The sequence below is a fragment of the Orycteropus afer genome, unplaced genomic scaffold, assembly GCF_000298275.1.
Source record: "Orycteropus afer afer isolate SDZICR_OR568_19922 unplaced genomic scaffold, OryAfe1.0 scaffold00118, whole genome shotgun sequence".
Lineage (NCBI taxonomy): Eukaryota > Metazoa > Chordata > Mammalia > Tubulidentata > Orycteropodidae > Orycteropus > Orycteropus afer.
Genome location: NW_006921705.1, coordinates 6,736,750 through 6,747,945, shown reverse-complemented (window position 1 = coordinate 6,747,945; position 11,196 = coordinate 6,736,750). Strand labels below are relative to the sequence as shown.

Sequence of the window (11,196 nt, the reverse complement as noted above, 5' to 3'; positions counted from 1 at the left end):
ACCAGCAAACCTGGTCTTCCTCCCCCTTTTTTTTTTTCTCCAAATGATTTTGAGTTTTGTTCCACATTGTTCTCCCTCTCTATCAAGGATCTCCTACATAGATCCCCTTCCAAGTGGATGACAGTGGTAGCCGGGCACCATCTAGTTCTTCTGGTCCCATAGTTGAATAGACTGCAGATTGGATGGCGTACCAGTCACTATACCTGTGCTTTTTTATGAAGTAGACAATTTTTGTTTTTCGTAAGTAGAGGATTAGCAACAACAATGGCATACTCTTTTTATTAACTAAAGCAACAAAGGTTTTTTGTCATATGTTTTTTCTTATTTTCTGAAACAACAAAGCTCTTTATTTTTTTCTAACAAAAAGGATTTAGTTTATTGTGTTTTTAGTTCTTTACCATACTAATTTATTTATAGTCTGAAAAAAAACTCTGTTTTCAGTTCTCCATTACACAATGCTAGTGAATTTAAGGAAATAAAATGCTCTTTATATGCTGTTAGAGGAAGCTTCTTTCTCATCATTCATTTCTTAGTCTAGGTGGCTTTACCAGTTGGACTTGGTTTAAAGTCTAAATTAACATAGCAGATATCAAAGTATAGAGAGGATGCATTAAATCTGCTACTTGTTGGAAAACATCCAGAAACTGGATAGTTGGTATGTGTGCCGTATTTTTATGCAATTAATGTACATGTGCTAAATTCTTTTGCCAGCCTCCCCTCCCTTAAGAAAAAATATTAGCATGACATGCTTGGGGGGGCGGGGAATTTTAAAAAATGTAGAACACGTGTTATTTGTATAAAAATACAATATTTTAAATTTTTTGGAGTTACATAAATATATTTGTTGATATGTAATCTTAACTTTTATATATTTGAACTTTACCACTTTGGTTTTTGAAAACTTTTTTTTTCATCAGTAACATTTGAAAAATGATTGATTTACTTCATGGCTCACAGTATAAATATTAGTGTACAGAAGTGGAACATAAAATCAGTTGTGTTGTGCTTGTTCATTTTTTGTGCAGAAATCAGGTTATCTAGGTTAGAGTCACTGCTGTATTGCTAATTTTCTGTTATTCTTACACAGTTAACTGCTATGTAAGGTGAAAGTGATCACTGCCTCCCATGGACAGAAAGATCATTTGAGAGTAAATTGTTATGTCCTGTCCATGCAGCAAGTGAGGTCAGTAGTTAACTTAATACCAAACAAGACCAACATACTGCCGTCAAGTCGAGCCCAACTCATAGCAACCCCTTCTTGGATTTCTGAGGTGGTATCACTGTGGAAGTAGATTGCCCAACCTTCCTTTTGAGGAGTGGCTGCTGGGTTTGAACCACCAGCCTTCTGGTTTAGCAGTAAGATGCCTTAGGCACTGTGCCACTAGATGGCATAAATATATTAAGATGGAGCATCATAACAGTTGTGCTTTTGTACACTGTTATGCCACTAATTGATTACAGGAACATACCACAAGATTTGGTAGCTGCGTAAAAAAATGTGAACTTTTTTCTCTAAACATTTAGAAATTTACAACAGTTGCAGTTCCATTTGAACACTATTGCTCCTCTATAAACTTTGTGAATTTGCTAACTATTATTTTGGCACATTGTCCTATGTTTTGATACATGCTTAAGACTGTAGATAACCTAAGAAGAATATTTTTTTGGAAAATTTTTCTTAGTCCATAAAGTCCTAGATTCACCTTAAGTACTTTATAGATACTAATTTATCTACCATTTGGGCAAATTTTTATTAAAACTTGAAAGTCAAGAAATAGTCCAGGGAAGAATGAAAGAAAGAAAAGTTTGTCAGTAATAAGGCGATGTATTTGTCACTAATGAGGAGTATCTCAAATTTGGATATGTGCCTCAAAACTTCCTACTTCCTCATTCTGAGTTTTTTATTGTTTGTACTACTTATCAAGTAAAGCCCTTATCAAAACTGTTCATCTCAAACAAAAGGGATTTGAATATTTAAGCCTCTACAAAGCACAACATACAAATTTTTAATTTTGTTGAAATTAGTTATAATGGTGAAACTTTATCAGGTTGAGCCAAAAAAATGAGTTAAGACATTGTACAAATCATAAGGTAAAATGCTTCACATTCATTTGCAGAACCACTCATTTATCAGCCTTCATAAAAATTAACACTTAAATTTAACTGTGTTTAAAATTAACACTTAAGCAAAAGAGATTGAACAGGTACCATTTATAAATAATAATATGAGTAAATGCACTGATAATGAGTCAAATGAATCTTAGTGAAATTTGACATGCATTCTACAGAAGTATAGATAGTTGTATGAATAATTATAAAGCTAACACCCATGTAAAACAACCAGGTGAAGAAATGAACATTGACAGCTCCTCTTGTGTACCTCATGTATCAAAGCTCCATACTCCAGAAGATTATGAAATCCACAGGCTTTCATTGCATTTTGAATCTTCAGATGTTAATAATTGCTCAGTTAATAACACTAGTTAAATGCTCAGTTAATAGTGCTAGTTGTAATCCTTGAAGAAAAAATAACTTGAAAACTTACTCCTGCTCGTATAAGTACCAGAATTAAACAGGTAGGGATAAAATATTCAAAGTGGTAAGTGAATACATTGAAACAAATATGTCCTTCTAAACATACTGCATAGGTTTATGAAATGATGGTGCAGCTGCAAAGTCAACAAAATATGAAGGCTTTTGTGTCAATAGTTCTAAAGCCCCGAAATTCAAGTAATATGTGTATCATAATTTGCTAATAGCTTTGAATTCCCCATGAAATTACATAATCAAAACGATTAATATGATAATGCCAAGCTTTTGCAGTCATCCCATATGTTTTCAGCTTTATGTGAATTAAATGGACAGGGAACTAACTGCTAGATTCAAGCTGGATTCAGAAAAGCACGTAGAATGAGGGATATCATTGCTGATGTCGGATGGATCTTGGCTGGGAGCAAAGAATACCAAAAAGAAGTTTTCCTGTGTTTTATTGACTATGCGAAGGCATTCTACTGTGTGGATCATAACAAATTATGGATAAATTGCCAAGAATTATAATTCCAGACCACTTAATTGTGCATACGAGGAACCTATATGTACACAAAGCAGTCTTTCGAACACAACAAGGGCATAATGCATAGTTTGAAATTAGCAATGGTGTGCATCAGAGTTGTATCTTTTCAACGTACTTATTCAGTCTGTTTGCTCAACACATAATCCAAGAAGCTGGATTATATGAAGAAGGATGCATCGTCAGGATTTCAGGAAGACTCATTAACAACCTGTGATAACGCAGAACAATCTTACTTGCTGAAAGTGAAGAAGACTTGAAGTACTTACTGATGACAATCAAAGACTACAGCCTTCAGTATGTATTACATCTCAACATAAAACAAAAATCCTTACAACTGGACCATTAAAAACAATGTCATGATAAATGGAGAAAAGATTGAAGTTGTCAAGGCTTTCATTTTACTTGGATGCACGCACAGTCAACACCCATGAAAGCAGCAGTCAATAAATCAAATGTATTGCGTTGGGGCAAATCTGCTGTGAAAGAGCTCTTTAAAGTTTTAAAGAGCAAAGTTGTTTCTCTTGAAGACTTCAAAAAAAAAAAAAAAATTGTTTGTGTCTGACCCAAACCACCATGGTGAGACAGTGAATGAGGAAGACCGAAGAGTTGATGCATTTGCATTGTGGTTTGATGGAAAATACATTGATGGAATATACATTGGGCTGCCAGAAGAATGAGCAAATCTGTCTTGTAAAGAGTACATCCGAATGCTCTTAGAAGTGAGAATGGCCAGACTTCGTCTCATCAGAGCAGTCTCTGGCACAGAAGATCATGGTGGATAAAGTAGGGGTCGGTGAAAAAAGAGAAGACTCCTTCAACAGGATGGACTGGCACAGTGGCTGCAACAGTGGGCTCTAGCATAGCAATGTCGGGACGGCACGGGACTGAGCAGTGTTTCATTCTGTTGTATATTGCGCCACTAAGAGCTGAAACAGACTTGATGGCACCTAACAACAAGAAATGGGAACAAATTTGCTGTTAGGTTTCTGGAAACAAGCTCAAGTTTCTCCTTTTAAAATTTGTTTTGGGAAACTTTATACAATACTTTTTTCTTACCTTATATTTTGTATTTTATTTTTATTCTGTAATAAGAAGAAAATTAGAGATTCCTTCAGATCCCCTCCAGTTTACTCCAGCATGCTCTCTATAAATTCTGTCACTTTTTAAGGCTTGTGTATGAGAAAAGTTCAAAAGCTGTGAATTAAGCAACTGTTTTTCAGAGGTCTGTGGATTACTTTTTTTGGTAAATTCTGTTTGTAGATGATTTATTCATATACAGGGCCATAATTTTAGTATTCAATTATTGAGAAAATGCTATGTCATTTTAGTTGAGAAGCAGATGGTGGTGATTCCCTGAATGTTTAAGACTCCAACTTACTTAGAACCTTTATATATGAAAAGTACCTTAATTTGTATGTAGAAGCAAACTGTTATCACTGAAGGCTATAAATTAAAAATACGGTTTCATTCTTTGAAAGTTATAACAGAAGTGACTGGTAGTTTCTGATTCTTTTAAGAAGAGGTCATTTTATGTCTTTAGAAAAGATTACAAATCCTTTTGGCTAAAACGTAAATCTCTGAGCAACAGCAAAACAGTGTTTGCTATAATCTGTTCTGAAGTTGTCTGTTTTTTTTCAGGTTATGAAAGTGCATGCTTTGTTAACTTGGGAAGGTGGAGGGCATTAGATAATTTTGTCATCCAGTGAAAGAGTAGTATAAGTTTGGATGTCAAGAATAGTATCCTGAACTCTGGACCTTTTCAGGAAAGGAAGAGGTACAGGAATGCTATAAATCCCCAACTACGTGTCATCACTGAAACTAATTAATGGAGCCTTTCTGCTTATTCATTAACTAGACTGCTAGCATAATGGCTTCACAATTATTTTTCTTTACATGTATTAGGTTTCCAAAATATTTTTGACTTGTGAGTTGGTTCTGTTCCTACAACTCCCCTGTAAGTTGGTTCTGACATAAGTCATATACCTCCTTTTTTTTTTTTAAGTTATTATTGCCTTTTATTATCACTAGCTTTATAAACAGGAGCTCTGGTGGCGTAATGCCTAAGGCATTTGACTGCTAACCAGAAGGCTGGCAGTTCAAACCCGCCAGCCATCATTCCTCAGAAGAAAGGTTGGGCAATCTACTTCCATAATGATACTGTCTCAGAAATCTAAGGAGGGGTCGCTAGAAGTCGGATCCGACTCAACGGCAGTATACAACAATCTTTATTATAAATACAATCTCTTTTTGTCTTTGGGGGTTGGCATAGAGTAATAACATCAGCAAAGTGTAAGCTCCAACATTGTATGTAGTACACATTACTAATAGAATAGTAAGGTTTATCAAAGGGGAAAAAATGCAGTTTTTTGTAACTCAGAAGATACTGAAACTACCTGCATATGTTTTTTTTTCTGATTATTCTATAATTTATACCATTAAAAAAATGAACAAAACCAGATTTAAACATTGGGAAAAATTTTAGCGTAGACAGCAGTAATATGTTGATTATCACCTAAACTAAAGCAAACATCTCATTCTCTTAAAGGAATTAATGACATTTCATGTTCATTTCTAGGTGTTCTTCTCTATGGGCCTCCAGGCTGTGGTAAAACATTGATTGCCAAGGCTACAGCCAAAGAAGCAGGCTGTCGATTTATTAACCTTCAGCCTTCAACACTGACCGATAAGTGGTATGGAGAATCTCAGAAATTGGCTGCTGCTGTTTTCTCCCTTGCCATAAAGCTGCAGCCTTCTATCATCTTTATAGATGAAATAGGTATGTTATGTTTTCTATGGGAGCACTTTAAAAAGTCATTTTAAAAGATGGCGTTTCGATAAACAGATGTCGTTTTAACATTTAATAGGCCATATTAATAAAACTAAAGAGATAACCAACATTCCAATATGCTATGTACTATCTCTGTGATGCAGTATAAAACCATAGTCTATTGATTTTCCTACTTAATGGGTTTATGTGTCTTTTCCCTATTACAAACTGTATTGTAATAGGCAATGCATGTACATGTTTCCTCATGCACATATATGCAAGAGTTTGTGTAGTGTGGATACCTAGAAATAGAACTATTAGGTTGTAAAATATGTCAACCTTACTAGGATTATCAGATCTTGAAAGTGGTTAAAACTGTTCTTATTCCTACCAGTGTGTAGAGTTTTTGTTTATCTGTGTACTCCCTACGATTTGTTTTTCCCAGATACTGTCATTTTTACCAGTAAAAGACCAAGAATTATTTTATTGTTTGAATTTGTGTTGCTGCTACCTAATGAATCTGGACATTTTTTAACAGGTTAATTAGCTATTTAGGTTTACTTGTGAATTGCCAAAAACATTGATGATCCATAAAATCTAGAAATAGTCTAGCTTTTGTTTGAGTGTATTTGCATTTTCCTTTGTATTTTTTATGATATTTATAATAGATTTTTTTTACAAAAATTTAAATTTAGTTACATTTGTAACTTTTGCCTTTATGATTTATGTTTTTTAGTATCTAGTTGACAAATTCCTTCCCTGCTCCTATAAATTTTCATATATCTATATATATATTTACATACGTTTTTAGCATACACTGTGAGTTAGGAATCTAATTTCATCATTTTCCATATGGGCAGCCAACTTATAAAATTGTCCATTTTTTCCTATATGTTTTGATTCTTTTATATTAATGAACTATTTCTAGATTTTTATGGATCATCAGAATTTTTATCCTATTCTTGATCCACTGAAATAATTATTGCTTCAGGAGTACTTAGTTTCTATTTAGCGTGATGAAAACTTTTGGATATAAATAGTGGTGATGATTTTACAACATAGGGAATATAACTAACGTCACTGAATTGTACACTTAAAAGTGATTAAAATGGGGACTCTGGGTCCCAAGGACACACTCTGCTTCTGGCTTTTTTCTTGTGGTACTGAGGGTCCCTCTCCTGCTTGCTTTCCTTTATCTCTTTTAAGATAAAAGGTGATGCAGACCACACAGGGCTGTGACCTGACTAAGGTCACATCCCATCCTAATTTCCTTACAACTGATTGTCTGATCAGATCAGATCATGATGTGGGGGATGATTATATCATTACATGATTGTCGAAACAGTGAAATTGTGACCCAGACAAGTTCACACATATTTTGGGGGGAGGGGGACACAGTTCAATCCATGACACTTCCCTAATGAACCTCATAATTGGGGGGGGGTGAATAATTAAAATGGTAGATGTTTAGTTATATTTTACTACAATAAAAAATTACTTTAAATCAATCAATCTTAGCATAGGTGATAAAAAAATTCTTTCCTAGGCTATGTTTAATCTCTCAGTCATTTGATTTTTATTTTGTTGATTAGCTTTGAACTCTGTAAGATCTTTTGGTTCTTTTCATATTTTCTTTTTTCACAACATTTTATGTTCATTGGTGATAATTTGAAAGAAAGTAATGGAGAAAATAAAAATTGTTTTAAAATACATCATTGAACAGTAACAAAACTAATTAGTAATTTGGTTATTAATATTTCCTGAAAGACTTCTTTACTGTGTATAGCATGTTACCATGTATATGTATTTAACATTTTTTGAGATCATTGTATGATTTAGTTTGCTACATTTTTCACTTAATAATGTTTTAGGAGTTTTCCATAACATTTTTGTGTATTACTAAGAAAGTATGAACAAAAAGATGTGATCCTAGAATTAAGAATACTTAGATTTCAGCTAGCCTAGAAAGTTAAGGCTGAAGCACACAGATTTTTCCCAAGTTCTACTTAATTCATTTCTAACCTCTCGGTACCAGAGCCGTTATTTCTCTTATATATGTTGACATAAGTGTTTTAGGAAGGAATTTAAGATTGCAAATTACATTTTAATTTGCTCAGTAATTAACTATAATTTTTATAGGTTATCAGAGTAATCTCTGAGATGGCATAATTTTCCTTGTAATCTTTTGTAAAAGTGTCTTATTTTGATTAAATGATTTGAAATTACCTAAAATATAAATAATTCATTATTGATTTCTGAGGTTAAGAACTTTTTTTTCTCTAGATTCCTTTCTGCGAAACCGTTCAAGTTCTGATCATGAAGCTACAGCCATGATGAAAGCTCAGTTTATGAGTCTCTGGGATGGATTGGATACCGATCATAGCTGCCAGGTATATGAAAGACATCTTCCTTAAACTTTTGTTTTTGTTGCTTTTAGTGGAAAATACAGCGTGTTACTTTTATACTTTTTTACAGAAGTTTTCTTAATTATTTATACTTAAATCCATAAATGATGAGGATCTGAAAGATGGTGATTTGTTACATCCTTCTGATTTGAGGGATTCAGGTTTAACAAAATGTTAATAGATTGCCTAACTGCCTGAAACAAATGCAGTAGTGAGAGAAAACTAGGATAAGGGCTCTCTCTGGACTTTTAGGAATACTATGCTGAGGAAAAGGAAATGACTAGTGGCAGTGTGTATTCTGCCCACGTTGTTTTTATTATTCTTACTCTTCCCCTGACTCTTCCTTCTTTTTTATTTAATTGTGATTTGGGTGAAGATGTACAGAGCAGATTCACTTTCCATACAGCAGTTCACATACACTTCTTCCTGTAACTGTTTTGCCACTATTCTGTCTTTCGTTTTTACCGTAATTCTTTATGGTCTTTACCCTCTTATGTCACTAATTTTCATTTTATATTTTTCAGTAGTGGCCACAACTTACATAGTTTTTCTCTTGTTTTCTGTCATTGTATGCTTGTGTTTTCTCATTTTTCTCTATACCAGTAAAAAAGATAAAAAGATCATTGGATATTTTTCCTGGTCACGTTTTTGGTTTCACTAGACTGTTTAGTAGACATCTTAGTAGTCTAAATTTATTGTAGAAATATGGGAGGTTCAGAAAAATACAGAGGAAAATGCCATTCTAAATTGCACTACCTAGATAAAATGTTTTTAACCTTTGTTGTTGTTGTTATATGCCATCAAGTCGATTTCAACTCATAGCAACCCCTCCTTGGGTTTCCGAGGCAGTATCGCTACGGAAGTAGATTGCTTCATCTTCCTTCCAAGGAGTGGCTGGTGGGTTTGAACCGCCAGCCTTCTGGTTAACAGTCAAATGCCTTAGGCACTACGCCACCAGAGCTCCTTTTTAACCTTTACACACACACAATTCCAGAATTGCTTCTGTGTCTTTACAGTTACATTTCCCAAAATACGTTCCAAGAAGTGTACTTTATTACTCATTGGAGAGTTGCAGTGCATTTATAGGTATCCTCCCTATCCAGATACTTTCAGTTTTAAAAGTTCTTGTTCATTTGATCACAAGTTGGTTAGGTAGTCTGTTTTTAACATCTTCTGCTTATGTTTTTTGAGCTTTTTTTTTTAAAAAATCTGTGTGCTTGCTTATTTGTTTTTCCTTCCTCTTATCCATCAATTCCTGAGAGGAAATTAATTGAGCCCTATGCTGAAGATGGATTTCTCTTCAACAAAAATTATCTTCACAAAAATGATGGGTTTTGTTTCTGCCAGGTACCCTAGGAGCACTACTAAGCCAGGACCAATTTAAACTAAATTCTTGGCTTGAAGTAGTAAGGATTTAGACTAAACATCCAGACAGCTGACAAATGTTGCCTCCCCTCAACACCAAGATAAAATATTACAGGCAGTTGTCTATACAGTCCCTTGGTGATGATAGAGGGGCCCTGTCTGTTTTAGTTCTCCCTTATACTAATATAGTAGCACTTCCTTTAGGTTTTCAGTTTTATACATGGTAGTCTTTTATCCCAGGCTTTGGCTTTTCCCCCGAAAGGCTGTGAAAACCATAGCTAAGTTCTCTTGGTTTAGCATATACCCCTAAAGAGAAACTCTGCTTTATTGTTCATTCTTTCCTCTTGGGTTCCCCTTACATTTACTTCTTGGCCTCTGAATATTTTATACATAATTGCCAGGTAAATTATGTATTTTAAAAGATACTTAAAGTATTTCATCCAGCATGTTCCTAGAACTGTTTTTTCCATTTTTGTCATCTATTACCTACTTAGATCTCATGGGAACATTTTTTTTGTTGTTTTAACTCTAGAAGATACTTTCTATTTTATAATCTCTTTGCCTTTTTTAAACAATATATTTAGAATCATAGCTTTCATCATTTTTTAAAAATTCAGCTGTTCTTTGAAAAATGCGTCTTCTCTGTTCCCTATGTTGCCTCTTTCTGGGAAGCCAGTTGAATGTACCTTTATGTTCTATGTCTTTAATGTCTCTTTTATATTTTCTTTCTCTTTGTACTGTATGCTGAGTAATTTCTTTACCTCTTTCTTCCAACTTGTTAATTCCAGGTTCAGTTGGACCTTTTCTGCTATTTAACCCTTTCCTTGAACTTATTATTCAATTTTTTTTTTTTTAGTTCTAGAAATTGTTAGATTCTTTTCCAAGTCTATCAGGGCTTTTTTTTTTTAAATACAGTGTTTTAGGTGCAAGTTTACATAGCAAATTAGGTTCCCATTTAAAAATTTGTGTACAGATTGTTCCATGGCATTGGTGAAAATTTTGTAGTGTGTTAGCATTCTTATTGTTTCTATCTGTTTGTTCTGTTTCCATTGCTATAGCTTCCATGACCCTCCTTGCTTAGTCACCTTTGCTTTTGGGTACATATTAACCATTTGGTCTCATATTGATTGTTTAAGGGAGCACATTACTCACAGCTGACATTGTTTTATTTTATAAGTCAATCTACTATTTGGCTGAAAGGTGAACTCAAGGAGTGGCTTCAGTTACAAGTTCAAAGGAGATCTTAGGGCAATTATCTTGGTTGTTCCTCTGTCACCTCAGTAAGTCAGGCCATTTTTAGTGGGCTTTTACTCATTGCTAAGGTTTCCAATTGAATTAGAAAAGCAGAGCCTTGGCATCAACTAGCTGTGTGACCTTGGCCAAGTTATATAATCACTTTGTATCTGTATGTAGGGGATAATATCTATAAAGAGAAAAGGACCATATCCTCCAATGAATTATAGGGTTTTAAGGAATTAATGTAAGTAAAATGCTTTTAAAAGTGTCTGACATATATTATTATATAAATATTTGCTATGTGGTATTTGATTCCTCATTTATTCTTTCTTTACATTGTGATTTGGGTG

The 11,196-nt window shown here is 34.0% G+C and overlaps 1 protein-coding gene across 1 annotated transcript in view; it reads left to right on the top strand.

Annotated features, from left to right (window-relative positions):
• Nucleotides 1–11,196, top strand: part of ATAD1 (ATPase family AAA domain containing 1) — a 76,456-nt gene that overhangs the window by 20,323 nt on the left and 44,937 nt on the right. The window contains exons 4-5 of the mRNA XM_007944030.1: nucleotides 5,649–5,849; nucleotides 8,124–8,230. Of these exons, the coding sequence (XP_007942221.1) occupies nucleotides 5,649–5,849; nucleotides 8,124–8,230 (308 nt within the window). The remainder of the gene's footprint in view (nucleotides 1–5,648; nucleotides 5,850–8,123; nucleotides 8,231–11,196) is intronic.